Consider the following 15,919-nt stretch of genomic DNA (forward strand, 5'->3'; position numbering starts at 1 on the left):
AGGGGTGGGGTCAGCATAGCAGGAGGGAAGTAGGCATCCCTCCTGCTGATTTTCTCTGCCATGGGGGCGGTGGGGTGTCAGTCCAGAACATCGGGGAGGACTGTCATCGGCAGGGGAGGGGGTGCTTTTTTCTTGTTGTTTTTTGTTTTTTTTAATTAATAGGGCAGATATTGTGGATTAAAAAAAGTGCTGGTAAGAAAGGTAAGTGTCTGGTCTTGAGCAGTCACCTTTTTTATCGCTTTTTTTGTGCATCGCCAAGCAATGTTAGTACATCAATCACTCGGGTAGTTTGATGGGGTTTTAAAAATGGCCGATCGAGGGAAAAAACATGTGGTGAGCCGTTTGTGCATCGGATCGGCAAATGCGATCGTCGGTAAAGCAATCAAAACTGGTTTATCGACGATCATTGACTTTAGTGCTTCTAGGCCCCACTCACTTAGAGGGGAGCACTTGTCCCATGAAATCAGTTAAAAGGATATATATTGCGTTTTCAAATTTGCTGCTTTTGCTGATAGTATACCCGCTGCTCTACCCTCCCCTTATAATGTGCACCTATGATGCACTTCTGTAATTGACCTGGCACACATTTATGCCTCTCTCTGTGGACTATTCTGCACATGTGTCCGTTGCTTTCTCCAATGACAGAAGGAATTTTTGTGGGCTTCCCCGAACCTCATTTGCATGTGAAGTTCTTTCAGTATTGCTTGCCATTTTCAAATCAGACAGTTTAGTGCCACTGCCACTTGCTTTAGTTAGATTGTGAGCCTTCGGGACAGTAAGGGAATTTATTAAGCACCTTTCTTACTTTTTATTTTCAATTTTAAATGTATATTTTCTTAAAACCGCTTAGAACCTAACGGATGTAGCGGTATACAAGAAATAAATTACATTACATTACAATGAATTCAAGGAGACTTTAGCATAATGGGACCTTAGTCTTCTCAACTTGATAAGAAGCCAAGGGTATCTCTGATATTGTTTACTGAGCAAACTATTGCTCTTGGATTTTTTTTGTCATACAGACAGGTTCTAGAGATAAAATCTCTGTAGGATAGAGGGAACATAAAAAACAGCACATTGTTCACCGTGTACACTTTAAGGTGAATCCACATTGAAATGAAAAATAGAAGGAAATTCTTTAGTTTTTTCTTCCCACTGATTGTGTGGTTTTGCAGGTCCCTTCAATAACCAGGAGATGACAGAGTGGTTTCAAGCTGGGTACTTTACTATGTCCTTGCTAGTGAAGAGAGCCTGTGATGAGAGCTTTCAGCCCCTGGGAGATATCATAAAGATGTGGGGAAGAATGCCCTTTACACCGGGCCCAGCACCGCCACCTCTCTTAGTAAGTAGTACACAAAAGCAACAGATGCTTTAAGTTGGCATGGATTAGACAGATAATATGGCAGGTCAGGCAAGGTTAAATGCACCATAATTTATGGTGGTTATAGTCCTACTGTTTACAAGAAATTTTTGCATCTTACAATATAAAGTGCTTTAAATATATTTTATTTTCTTCTTAGAGTGAAGGAGAGCTTTAAAACCATAAGTGATGAAAGTGCAAGAGTTCTTGATAATAATTCAGTGTTTATTTTTCAGACCAACTTGATTCAACTCCCATTTACCTCTGTCCAAAATCTTAGGCTTCTACTCTTAAGGGACAGAAAATGAAAGAAAACAAATTGCCTAATAGGTGTCAATTGTTTTACTTTTTTTTTTTTTTTTAATTCTTTATTCATTTTTAAAACTTTCATCAAGTGTACAACAATCATAATAAACATAATTAATCAGAGCACTTTCATATCTTATCATTATAATCTAAACATAGAAATGTAACCCTCTCCCCACCCTCCCTCATAGCTCTTTTACATTAATAAGTGCAAAATTAACTTGAAATATAATTTTAATAATTTGTAGTGCTTTGACAGAGTAAACAAAAATAAAACATTTTAAGACCTTAAACTTAAGCATTCCCTTCTCGCTTTAATAACTCTTAAACCCAGAAAAGATTTGGATGAAAGTAAGCAGTGAGATGGACACTATCTGGTCTTTCATACTAATCGTAAATGTGCAGCTGATTCAAAGCATTACTGGCTCTCAGAAAATAAGTTCAGTTTATGGATCTTAGAGGGTCAGATAATTACCGTATTTTCGCGGATATAACGCGCACCCGTGTAAAACGCGCACCCGGGTATAGCGCGCAGAAATCACGATGATATGTACAAAAACTTTTGTATACCGCGCTCACGGGTATACCGCGCATGATGCCCGACGCTCCTTTCGCCCGCCCTGACTTTCCGTGCGCTGTCCCGACTCTCCGTTCACCCCCCTGACTTTCCGTGCACTGTCCCCCCTTGAAGTCCTGTCCCCCCTTGAAGTCCTGTCCCCCCTTGAAGGTCTGTCCCCATCCTGAAAGCCTGATGCCCCCCCCGACGTCCGATACATTCCCCCCCCTGGCAGGACCACTCGCACCCCCACCCCGAAGGACCGCCGACTCCCCAACAATATCGGGCCAGGAGGGAGCCCAAACCCTCCTGGCCACGGCGACCCCCTAACCCCACCCCGCACTACATTACGGGCAGGAGGGATCCCAGGCCCTCCTGCCCTCGACGCAAACCCCCTCCCCCCAACGACCGCCCCCCCCCCAAGAACCTCCGCCCGTCCCCCAGCTGACCCGCGACCCCCCTGGCCGACCCCCACGACACCCCCACCCGCCTTCCCCGTACCTTTGTGTAGTTGGGCCAGAAGGGAGCCCAAACCCTCCTGGCCACGGCGACCCCCTAACCCCACCCCGCACTACATTACGGGCAGGAGGGATCCCAGGCCCTCCTGCCCTCGACGCAAACCCCCCTCCCCCCCCAATGACCGCCCCCCCCCAAGAACCTCCGACCGCCCCCCCAGCCGACCCGCGACCCCCCTGGCCGACCCCCACGACCCCCCACCCCCCTTCCCCGTACCTTTGGTAGTTGGCCGGACAGACGGGAGCCAAACCCGCCTGTCCGGCAGGCAGCCAACGAAGGAATGAGGCCGGATTGGCCCATCCGTCCTAAAGCTCCGCCTACTGGTGGGGCCTAAGGCGCGTGGGCCAATCAGAATAGGCCCTGGAGCCTTAGGTCCCACCTGGGGGCGCGGCCTGAGGCACATGGTCGGGTTGGGCCCATGTGCCTCAGGCCGCGCCCCCAGGTGGGACCTAAGGCTCCAGGGCCTATTCTGATTGGCCCACACGCCTTAGGCCCCACCAGTAGGCGGAGCTTTAGGACGGATGGGCCAATCCGGCCTCATTCCTTCGTTGGCTGCCTGCCGGACAGGCGGGTTTGGCTCCCGTCTGTCCGGCCAACTACCAAAGTTACGGGGAAGGGGGGTGGGGGGGTCGTGGGGGTCGGCCAGGGGGGTCGCGGGTCGGCTGGGGGGACGGTCGGAGGGTCTTGGGGGGGGCGGTCGTTGGGGGGGGAGGGGGGTTTGCGTCGAGGGCAGGAGGGCCTGGGATCCCTCCTGCCCGTAATGTAGTGCGGGGTGGGGTTAGGGGGTCGCCGTGGCCAGGAGGGTTTGGGCTCCCTTCTGGCCCGATATTGTCGGGAAGTCGGCGGTCCTTCGGGGTGGGGGTGCGAGTGGTCCTGCCGGGGGGGGATGTATCGGACGTCGGGGAGTCGGCCGGGCAAGAGGGCTTGGGCTCCCTCTTGCTCCGATCGTGGATGCGGGTGCGGGTGGGAGCGCGTGTGAGCGGTCGTTCGGGGTGGGGGTGCGAGCGGTCCTGCTGGGGGGGTGAATCGGGCGTCGGGCGGGGTGGGAACTATGTTTAAAAACTTTTGTATACCGCGCTCAGGCATATAACGCGCGGGGGGTATGCGCGGTAGGTAAAAACGCGTATAACGCGCGCGTTATATCCGCGAAAATACGGTATATACCCTGTTACCCTGAAAATAAGACCTAGCATGATTTTTTAAAGATGCTCCTAATATAAGCCCTACCCCAAAAATTTAATCTAATCTAATCTTCCATTTGGGAGTCGCAACATACCTATACAGGCTCAAACCCTAGTTAAGATCAAGCCCCATCCCCGACTCCATCCCTGACACTAGTGCTGCCTGATTTGCCAAAAAAAATCGGACTCGTCAATTCGGTGATCCCCACCCCGGTGAGACTTGACATACCTCTGCTCTGCGTCCTCCCAAAACAGCTGCCGTTGCTGTTTTTGGAGGCCTCGGAGCAGAGGTATGTCAGTCTCATGGTGGGAGGGTCAGTTGGGTTTTGCTGCACAGGGGGATGGGAGGGAGGGATAGAAAGATGCTGCACGAGGGGATGGATGGCAGGGGAGGAAAGATACTGCACATGGGGGGGAGGGAGAAGGGAAAGAGGAAGAATTGGGGTGGAGGAGAGAAAGGGAGAGATAATTGTTGTACATGAAAAAGAATAAGACATCCTCTGAAAATAAGCCCTAATGTGTTTTTTTGGACCTCAAATTAATATAAGACACTGTCTTATTTTCGGGGAAACATGATAGAAGGACCTATATTCCTGTGTTGCTGTGTGAGGAATAAGGTAGGAGAGTGCCAAAGTAGGAGAGGCAAGGAGAGAAAAAGCTCTTTCTGGAAGCCTGTCCAGATTTAGTGAGCCCTGTCCAGATTTAGTGAGCCAGGAAACATCTCTGGAGGTAGGTATAGTCTTTTTGGAAAACTTTAAAGGTTGAAAAGGGTAAGATTGTCCTTGGTAGAGAGGATCTTCTGGAAAGAGGTTACGCCCCTGATTCCACAGTTTCCCTGAGTATCTGTCTCCAGAAGATCTTAAGTAGATCATGTCTGCAGAAATGAAGACTTCAAATACGAGTTTTAAGGTAGCTCTTTTAATGGCTAAACTCTTTGCTCTCGCAAGAGATATCTTGAATAGCCTACTGAAACTTTCTATGATGACACCTTGATCACAGCAGTCATTTGCAAGGCCCTATCTCCAGTAGAGGGTGTCATGCTAAAGGACCCTCAGAATTGCAATTTGGAATCATTGATGAAGTTAGATGTCAAGATAGCTAACCTGAGTGTGATATGTAGTAACCTGATTGCTTGGGCATCAGCTGCAGGGAGCAGATGAACCCCAGAATGGGGAAGCATAGAGTTTAGCAACACATCTAAATGAGGGCGCTCGACTACAGAGACGAACCATCAACAGAAGTAGAGGAAAACACCTCAATACATAGAGCAATTCTCACCTTAATAGTGCATACATGCTGCAACTTAACATTATCGGCATAAAAAAACTCCACATGTTGACCAAACTTTGTCTGAAAGTAAAGCAAACCATCGTTGTGCATGCAGTATTTATCTCTTCCCATTTAGGTCCTGTTCAGACATTCTATTTATCCTAAATCACTTCGCCAACAGCTTGCCAACAAGACAAAGTCCAAAAGGTCAGGCCACTACAAAATAAATCTGACAAGGTTCCTTGTTTCGCCAGCCTTGGCCGGCTGCTTCAGGGGATAATTACAAAAACAAACCAACAAGCACAAACACTCAGGCAATCACTTCCAGTAGAGAGCCATTTATTCCAGCTTGTTTGCCTGAGCATTTGTGCATGTTGGTTTGTTTTTGTAATTATTTCCTGAAGCAGCTGGCTATGGCTGGCAAAGCAAGGAGCCTTGTTGGGTTTGTTTTGTAGTGGCCTAAATTTTTGGACTTTGTCTTGTTGACAAACTGTTAGTGAAGTGATCTGGGATTTAAAGAACGTCTGAACAGGTCCTACATGGGAAGAGATAAGTACTGCATGCACAATGACTGTTTGCTTTACTTTGAGACAAAGTTTGGTCAATATGTGGAGGTTTTTTTCTAACGATGATAAGTTGCAGCATGTGTGCACTATTAATGTGAGAGCTGATCTATGTATTGAGGCTTTTTCTCCACTTCTGTTGATGGTTTCTCTCCAGTTGAGCACCGCTCGTTTACTACTACTATTAATTATTTCTATAGCACTACCAGACATATGCAGTGCTGTACAGAGTCACAAAGAAAAAGAAAATAGTCCCTGTAGCATTATCATACGACACAATTTTATTTGGCATGCTGATGAGAGCTAAGCCTCAAATATCTGCTAATAATAATAAGCTTTTGATGATATTGACAGGAGTTGCCCTTCAACAAATAACATATAACTGGAAAGATTGTATAAGGTTGAATTATTGTTTCTGGTGGAATTCAGTATGTGATGTGTTTAAAATGGAAAGAGCGTTGGCAGTTCAAAAAGGTTACTATAATAAATTTAAGGATGTGTTGGGGCCATTTTTAAATTATTCTAATGAATAATTTACACTTTTCCCAACTTTAATTCTTACATGTGGATCGGGGGGGGGGGGGTTGGGGTTGGGGTTGGATTTCTATTAATAATATGTATGAATGATAAGATATTATATTCGTGTGGTATATTTTTTGTTGTATATGGAGGGAGGGGTTGGGGGTTATATCTTTTTGTTGTATGATATGGTAGATTTTCAAGTGGTATTGTATTCTAATTGTTTGATATTTACTGCACACTTGTGAATTATAAAATGAATAAAGAATTAAAAAAAAAGAAAAAGAAAATAGTCCCTGCTCGAAAGAGCTTGCAATCTAAACAGCCAAGATAGACAAACAGGATGTCATGGATACAGTTAAAGGGAATGGTTAATCAGCGGGCCCAGGTTAGAGGGCAGAGGAGTAGGCTATATCAAAAAGGTGGGTTTTCAGTCTGCTTTTAAACAAGGGAAGGGGCTTGGCAGAAAAACTCAGATAAGTTATTCCAGGCATAGAGGCAGCTAGATGAAAGGAACGAAGTCTGGAATTGGCATTGGAGAAGGGTAATGCTAAGTGCGGCTTATCTGAGGAACAGTTCTCTGGGAGATGTATAAGGAGAGCGAAGAGAGATATTGAGAGGCAACAGAATGAACACACTTGTAGGTCAGCAATAGGAGCTTGAACTGTATGCAGTGGCAGATAGGGAGCCAGTGAAGTGACTTAAGGAGGGGGGTGACATGAGCATAGTGAGGTTGGTAGAAGATGTCGTGCAGCAGAGTTTTGCACAGATTGCAAGGGAGAGAGTCGACACTGCGGGAGACCAGTTAGAAGTAGATTGCAGTAATCTAAGCATGAGGTTACAAGAGCATGGACCAGTGTCTGGGTAGTGTGCTCAGAGAGGAAGGGGCGAATTTTGGTGATACTGAAGAGATAGAAGTGACAGGCCTTAGCAGCTTGGATGTGCGTAGGAAATGAGGTCGGAATTGAAGACGACTCCAAGGTTGCGAGTAGAGGAGACTGGAACAATGACAGTATTATTTACCAAGATGGAGGAAGAGGAGCAGAGGTTTTAGGAGGAAAGAGAAGCAGCTCAGTCTTGGACATATTTAGTTTCAGATGACAGCAGGACATCCAGGCAGCAATGTCAGCCAAACAGGCAGAGACTTTTCCTTCAACTTTAGATGAAATTTCACATGTAGAGAGGTAGATCTGGAGGGCTGACTAAGCCTACCGGTGATTTTTCTTCCAGTCAGGCACCCCTGCAGCCACCACCCGGCACCTGCCGATTCGGAGAGGAGGTCCTCTCTCCCTGCATAAGAGCTGTGTGAGCCGCGGAGAAAAGAGGGCTGACTGAGGCTGCCGGTGATTTTTCTTCCAGTCAGGCACCCCTGCAGCCACCACCCGGCATCTGCCGATTTGGAGAGGAGGTCATTTCTCCCTGCATAAGAGCTGTGTGAGCCGCAGAACGCGGCCCGCGGACGCGTGCCCGAGGTCGCGTGTCCAAAGGGGTGTAGCCAAAGGGGCAAGACCTGCCCCTTTGAAGCCCCTTCGGAGCCAGGAGGAGCGAGGAGCACTAAGGGGAATTATCATGGGAAAACGGAAAGCTAAGATTATATCTTCTTCCCTGAATGTGACTGGACCAATGGATCGTCATCTTTCCGTTTCAACTGTAACACCTACAGAAGGTAGGCTTGAAATTCGATCCCACTCTGCTTCTATCTCTTCTGGCGAACGCATGCCTCCACCTCAGCCTCTTACAGTATTAAAGGAGAAGGCAGACTCTGTTTCCATGTTAGGTTCAGATTCAGCCTCTCCATTACTTTCAGAACTGGATTCTAAAACTATATCTAAGGGGGAACAATCTTTTATGGTATCTCCTGTTTCAATGCCTACTGGTCCTATTTCTAGGCCTGAGATAGGCAATAAACTAATCACTTTGCAAGATGTCTGGACTGTAGTAAATAGAATTGAGAACTCATTACAGAGCACAGTAGTTCAACTTTGTCAATTTTCCTCAGAAATAACAAATAAAGTGGCTGAGCATGATTCTCAATTGGCAATTATAGGAAAGAAATTGGATAAAGTAGAAACATCTGTTGTTGCAATGCAATCGTGTTGTATCTCATGTTAAGGATAATACTATATTACACCTTCAGTTGAAAAAAATGGAAAATGTTATGAGATCTAGGAACCTCAGGTTTTTGAATTTTCCTATATCCCATTTTCTCTCTCCTTTGGAACTACTAAAAATGTATTTAAAAGATGTACTTTCTTATACTGGTTTAGAAAAGTTTATTCCAGATAATCTTTATTATTTGCCTAGCGGCATTAAAAAGATATCAGAAGAAGAGGGGGAAGACCAACTAGTTTCACCTGATAGTTTAAACATTTCCCAATTTCTTGAGTCATCAAAAGATTATATAGCCAAGAGAGCAACATTATTAGTCACTTTTATGACTGAAATAGAGAAACAAGATATACTTAAATTGTATTTCTTGAACAAAAATGCCCTGTTTTGTGGTCAACAGATAAACATCTTTCCAGATGTCTCCAGACAAACACAATACAGGAGGAAGCAATTCCTGCAACTGAAGGCTAGAACCTTGGGTGTGGGTGCATCATTCTTTCTTAAGTACCCCTGTAAATGCTTGGTGACTTTTCAGAATACTAAATATATATTTTTAGACCCAGTTCATTTAGAAAATTTTCTTTCAGACAAACCTAAATTGGATATATTACCTGTTACTAGTGCAGAAGCTGAGAAGGAATGAAATATGAAGAATATTATTGCCTGATGTTAGAGTTTATTAGAATATTGATGTTTAGTTCTTTACTTTACTTTTTTGGAATTTAAAATCGGCGACAGGATTAGTCAACCCTCAATAATGTGGACTTGTTAATGTTTATATTTTAATTTGAATTATTTTCTTTATATTTTGTATATTTGCTTGAGTTTGTTATGATGTAACAATTAATAAAATTTATAAATAAAATAAAAGAGAGAGGTAGATCTGGGAGTCATCAGCATATTGGTGATACTGGAAGCCATGGGAAGAGATCAGGGCACCGAGGGAAGAGGTGTAGAGGAAGAAGAGGTCCTAAGATAGAACCCTGGGGTATGCCAACCACTAATGGGGTAGCAGAAGAAGAGGACCCACCAATACATACACTAAAAGTGTGTTGAGAGAGATACAAGACAAACCAGGAGAGGACAGATTAATGGAGTAAGCTATTATTAGCAGTATCAAAGGTAGACAGGTCAAGAAGGTTGAGGATTGAGTAAAGGCCCTTAGATCTGGCCATGAATAAGTCACTGCAAACCTTAGTGAGGACAGTCTCTGTGGAGTGTTGGGGGCAAAAGCCAGATTGTAGATGATTGAGAATCTGTCGAGTTGAAAGGAAGTCCCAGGCAGTGATAGACAACAGCATGCTTGAGTAGCTTGGATAGGAACGGAAGAAGGGAGATGGGGCGATAGTTGGACGAGCAGGTAGGGGTCCAGCGAGGGTTTTTTGAGAAGTGGCTTAACCACTAAATGTTTGAAGGCAGCAGGAACAGTTGAGGGTTGATACACCTTACAGAGCAAGGAACAGGGGGAGCAAGGGTGTCCAGAGCAGAGGACAAAATAGAGTTGTACAACGAGACAGCCTTGTGGACAGACTTGGATAACATAGTGGAGGCAAGGAGAGAGGTGAAACAGTGGTTGAGAATGAGGAAGGATCGAGGGCTTGAAGGTTTTGAAACCTGAAACATTTTGAAGCCTCATCCAGAAACATTCCCTCTGACATTGGAGAAGATCGGTTAGACAGTAGGTGACCCTTGTTAATGTCAGCCCAAGTCATTTTCCATGCTCACTCAGTGGTACCTAAGCTCCTAGTTAATGCAGTATGTTACACATGATAGATTAACTGGAGCATAGGTTTCAGTCTGGTCCTTGGAGTGGGGGGCAGTTGGCCAGTCTGATTTTCAGAATATCTACAGTGAATATTCTTCAGATATATTTGCATGTACTGTCTTTGAACATAGAAACATAGGCAAATATATTTCATGCATATTCATTGAGGATATCCTGAAAAAGTAGCTGGCTAGGCATTCCCTGAGAACAACTGCCATAGAGTCTACCTTGGAAGTTTCATTAATGAGCTACATTAACTCTCGAGTCAATCGTGTTGCCTTTGCGTTCTGTTCTCCCTATAAGCGCCAGGCCCACAGCCTTTCCATTCCCCCCCCCCCCCCCCCCCGACATCAATTCTGACATCGGAGAGAAAGTTCCAGGCCAGCCAATCGCTGCCTGGCTGGCCTGGAACATCCTGTCTGACGTCAGAATTGATGTCTGGTGGGAAGGCTGTGAACTAGAGAGTTGTGCGGGGACAGAAATCCCACCCATCCCCGCCCATCCTCATCAGGATCCTCTCCGTCCCCACCCATCCCCGCAAGGAATTACCTCCATCCCCGCCCATCGCCATAAAAAGCAGCAATTACTTCTGACAGGATCATCAATTCCACAGTTTCTTTTGCTGTTTTCCTTGTGGAATCTCTTTGGTGGAACCCTTTTTTTTGTTTTCTGTTCAGGTAATTAACTTATAAACCCCCTCTTTTACTAAGGCTGACGTGTCCATTATATTATATGGATGAACCCTTCTTCCAAAGCCTTCCATCCCCGTGGAAGTCCCGTTGGCTAGAGGGGGGTCCCCGTGGGAGTTCCGTGGGTTATGGGGGGATTCCCATGGGACCCCCGCGGTACCCGCGGGATTCCCGTGATCCCCGTTCCCGTGCAGACCTCTACTGTGAACCTGGCCTGGCGTTGGGGAAGCAGGGAGAAATCGGTGGCGGTGGCTGGGGGGGCAGGGAGAGAGAGAGACAGAAGGAAAGAAAGGGGAGGCAGGGAGAGAGAAAGAAAGAAAGGGGGGTAGGGAGAAAAAGAAAGAAAGAGAGGTAGGGGGCAAATTTGGGGTTGGATAGTATTGCCTTATATTGAAGAATACCAGTATGACTGTTTATGTTTTGGGGTGTGGATTTGGCTATTTGGTGTATTTGCCATTGTGAAAATTCAATAAAACTTGTTAAAATAAAAATAATTTTAAAAAGAAATAAAGGGGAGGGGGGCAGGGAGAGAGAAAGAAAGACAGAAAAGAAGGAGGGCAGGGAGAGAGAAAGACAGAAAAGAAGGAGGACAGGGAGAGAGAAAGACAGAAAGAAAGGGGGCAGGGAGAGAGAAAAAAAAAAGAAAGAAGGGGCAGGGAGAGAAAAAGAAAGAAAGTAAGGGGGGGCAGGGAGAGAGAAAGAAAAAGTTGCACTCATGGAAGGACAGAGAGAGATGTTGGTTGGGGAATGGAATGAGGTCTGGAGGAGAGGAAGCATGCAAGAGGCAGAAATAAATAAATAAATATTGGATTTACAGTCAGAAGAAGGAAGTGCAACCAGAGACTCATGAAATCACCAGACAGCAAAGGTTGGAAAATTTTTATTGTAAATTTAGTGATCAAAATGTGTCCAAATTTATATCTGCTGTCTATATTTTGCACTATGGCCCCCTTTTACTAAACCGTGATAGCAGTTTTTAGCACAGGATTCTCCACTATCTCTGACATTGTTCAACATTTATCTTGCATCATTGGGGAATTTATTGCAAAGTTTAAAAGTGAAATTCTATATCTATGCAGATGACATCACTATAGTTGTTCCCCTTACTAACCTGACTCCTGAGATAAAAAATCATTTATGCTTATCTTAAGCCAGATTTAACTCTGGATGACTGAATTTAAATTAGAAACATAGAATATGACAGCAGAAGAGGGCCGGCGGCCCAACAAGTCCCAACAAGAACCCTCCCTCCCAGATGTACCCATCTTCTATGCATAACTCTGTAGCACCCCCACCTGTTTGTCCCATCGACTTTTGAAGTTGAGTACGCTACTAGCCTCGACCACCTGGCATGGAAGTTTATTCCATCGATCAATCACCCGTTCGGTGAAGAAGTATTTCCTGGTGTCACCATGAAATCTTCCCCCCCCCTTAAGTTTTAGCTGATGCCCTCTTGTTGCCGTGGGACCCGTAAGAAAAAATAATTCTTCCTCCACTTCAATGCGACCCGTGATGTATTTGAATGTTTCTATCATGTCCCCTCTTTCTCTGCGCTCCTCGAGAGAATATAGGCGCAGTCTGGTCAGATGTTCTTCATATGTAATGTCTTTAAGTCCTGAGATCATCCTAGTGGCCATTCTCTGGATCGACTCCATTCTCTTCACATCTTTTTGATAATGTGGCCTCCAAAACTGGACACAGTACTCCAGGTGAGGTCTCACCATGGATCTGTATAACGGTAGTATGACTTCAGGCTTTCGGCTGATAAAGCTCCTTCTGATGCAACCCAGCATTTGTCTAGCCTTTGCTGAAGCTTTCTCCACCTGATTGGCAGCTTTCATATCTTCTCGGATGAGAACTCCCAAGTCCCTTTCTGCAGTGGTTCTCGCTAAGTTTTCACCATTCAAGGTGTATGTTCTGCATGGGTTTCCGCTCCCAAGGTGCATTACTTTACATTTTTGGCATTAAAGTTTAGTTGCCAAGTACTGGACCATTGTTCCAAAAAAAGCAGGTCCTTTTCCATAGTGCTGGGCCCAGTTGCTCCGCCCACAATGTTGCATAGTTTTGCATCATCAGCAAATAATGTCATTTTGCCTCAAAGTCCCTGAGTTAGATCTCTAATAAAGATATTAAATAGCATCGGGCCCAAGACCGAGCCCTGTGGCACTCCGCTGGTCATCTTTGACGTTTTTGAGGGGATACCATTCACCATTACTCTTTGAAGTCTGCCGCTAAGCCAGTCTTGTACCCATGCTGTCAGTGTTTTTCCTACTCCTAACGAGTACATCTTGTTCAATAACCTACGGTGTGGAACACTATCAAAAGCCTTGCTAAAGTCTAAATACACGATATCCAGAGACTCACCCTCATCCAGTTTTTTCGTTACCCAGTCAAAGAAGCTTATCAGGTTGGATTGACAAGACCTTCCCTTTGTAAAGCCATGCTTGTGGAGATCCCTTAATCATTTCATCATCTAGAAATGTGTCCAATCTGTTCTTGATCAACTTCTCCATGAGTTTACTCACTATTGATGTGATACTCACCGGTCTATAATTTTCAGCTTCTGACCTGCATCCCTTTTTGTGGAGTGGGATAACATTGGCAGTTTTCCAGTCCAGGGGAACTTTTCCCTCACTCAGGGAAAGATTGAAGAGCACAGTTAACGGCTCTGCCAGGACATCCCTCAGTTCTCGAAGTACTCTAGGGTGTAGATCGTCCAGGCCCATAGCTTTGTTTACTATTAATTTCGATAATTCTTGGTAGACTTCGCTCTCAGTAAACTTCATGTCCCGGAATGGGTCCTCCAAATTCCCCTTTTTCTGTAGCTGAGGACCGGATTCTGGTGCTTCGCAGGTGAAGACTGAACAGAAGTAGTTGTTGAGTATTTCTGCCTTGTCTGCATCTGAGTCTGTAAAGTTGCCATCAGATTTCTTTAGGTGCCCAATACTGCTTGTGTTCTTCTTCCTATCGCTAACATATTTAAAAAAGGATTTCTCCCCTTCCTTTACTTGCCTAGCTATGTTTTCTTCCATCTGTAATTTGGCCTCTCTGACTGTCATTTTAACTTTTCTGGCTTGAACCAGATAGGTTTCTTTAGCTTCCAGTCATTATGATTGTTTGTAGTTTACAAAAGCTTTTTTCTTTTGCCTTACTAATTCTGAGATCTCCGCGGAGAACCACTGTGGTCTATTTTTTCTGCGTCGTTTGCTCTCGGTTTTGATGTATATGTTGGTTGCTCCTTGCAGGGTAGATTTTAGAGTCGACTAAAGTTTCTCTACCTTGTCTGTTGTGCTTTGGTTTTTCAGCACTTTGTAAACGTAGTCCCCCATGTCCTGAAAGTTAGTTCCCTTAAAATTTAGGACCTTAGTCGATGTGTTTGGTCTAGTGGTTCCTTTCTTGAGGTGGAACCAAACCATGTTGTGGTCGCTGGATGCCAAGGTGTCTCCCACAGATACCTCTATGACACTGTCACCATTGGTGAGCAGCAGATCCAAGATTGCCTAGACCCTGGTGGGTTCCAATACCATCTGCTTGAGGTGTGCTCCTTGCATGGAGGCAAGTAGCCTCTTACTGCCGCTGGGGGGGATGAACCTCAAAAACCCGCAGTACACTGGTGTTTTTACTGGAGTAATGAATATCATGATTGTTCAAAATTCCCACCCAGACTGTATTATTTACTTTTCAAAATATAAACTGTGTTTCAAATAAGCTGATACTTAGTTTTCACCTGATGGGAGCTCTTGCCATTTCTCTAATAAAGCAATGAAGCAAAATTAATTTATTTTTGATGAGCCATTTTACCAGCAATGATCTGTGGTAGCTGAATCACAGTTACCGGATGTTAGGACCTTGTGGATTAGCACCCAAGAAAAGGATCTGGGTATCATCATAGACAATATGATGAAACCTTCTGCCCAATGTGTGGCGGCGGCCAAAAAAGCAAACAGGATTCTAGGAATTATTTAAAAAAAGATGGTTAACAAGACTAACTCCATGGTGCAACCTCATCTGGAGTATTGCGTTCAATTCTGGTCTCCTTATCTCAAGAAAGATATAGTGGCACTTGAAAAGGTTCAAAGAAGAGCAACCAAGATGATAAAGGGGATGGAACTCCTTTCATATGAGGACTAAAATAGTTAGGGCTCTTCAGCCTGGAAAAGAGACAGCTGAGGGGAGATAAGATTGAAGTCTACAAAATCCTGAGTGGAGTAGAATGGGTACAAGTGGATCAATTTTTCACTCTTAAAAATTACAAAGACTAGGGGACACTCAAAGTTACAGGGAAATACTTTTAAAACCAATAGTAGGAAATATTTTTTCACTCAGAGAATAGTTAAGCTCTGGAACGCATTGCCAGAGTTGTAAGAGCAGATAGCGTACCTGGTTTTAAGAAAGGTTTGGACAAGTTCCTGGAGGAAAAGTCCATAGTCTGTTATTGAGAAAGACATGGGGTAAGTCACTGCTTGCCCTGGATTGGTAGCATGGAATATTGCTACTCCTTGGGTTTTGGCCAGGTACTAATGACCTGGGTTGGCCACCATGAGAACGGGCTACTGGCTTGATGGACAATTGGTCTGACCCAATAAGGCTATTCTTATGTTCTTATGGGGTCATCATTTGCCCCCACTATAACCAATTTGTTCATGGCCCAGTTCGAGGAGGAATATGTTTATTGTTCGATCTTTTGGCAAAATATCTCCTGCTGGATACGCTACATTGACAATATTTTGTTTTTTTATGGTGGGGTTCAGTATCTGACCTTAATTCCTTTTTCGTATACCTTAATCAGTGTCATCCTAAGATAAAGTTTGAAGAAGAACACAATGGAGAAGAGATTTCATTTTTTGATGTGACAGTTAAGAATGTGGAAGATAAAAGTACAAACAGAAATTCTATCTTTACATTTTTCAGCATACATCCTATGCATATGAAAACTAATATCCCATATGCACTGTTTTTAAGGCATAGGCTCATCTGCAGTATGGATACTAAATGCAAAAGGGAAGCTGAAGAACTGTATCATAAATTTGTTGAAAGAGAAGACAATAAAACAAGCACCCTGTAGGGCATTATTTAATTCTTTAGA

General features: G+C 44.5%; 1 protein-coding gene across 4 annotated transcripts in view; it reads left to right on the plus strand.

The window, feature by feature from the left end:
• GIGYF2 (GRB10 interacting GYF protein 2) overlaps nt 1-15,919 on the plus strand; it is a 674,098-nt gene that overhangs the window by 406,662 nt on the left and 251,517 nt on the right. For all 4 annotated transcript variants that reach the window (XM_033959534.1, XM_033959536.1, XM_033959537.1 and 1 more), the window contains one exon: nt 1,176-1,342. In XM_033959534.1, the coding sequence (XP_033815425.1) occupies nt 1,176-1,342 (167 nt within the window). The remainder of the gene's footprint in view (nt 1-1,175; nt 1,343-15,919) is intronic.

This window comes from Geotrypetes seraphini, chromosome 9, assembly GCF_902459505.1.
Source record: "Geotrypetes seraphini chromosome 9, aGeoSer1.1, whole genome shotgun sequence".
Taxonomy (NCBI): Eukaryota; Metazoa; Chordata; class Amphibia; order Gymnophiona; family Dermophiidae; genus Geotrypetes; species Geotrypetes seraphini.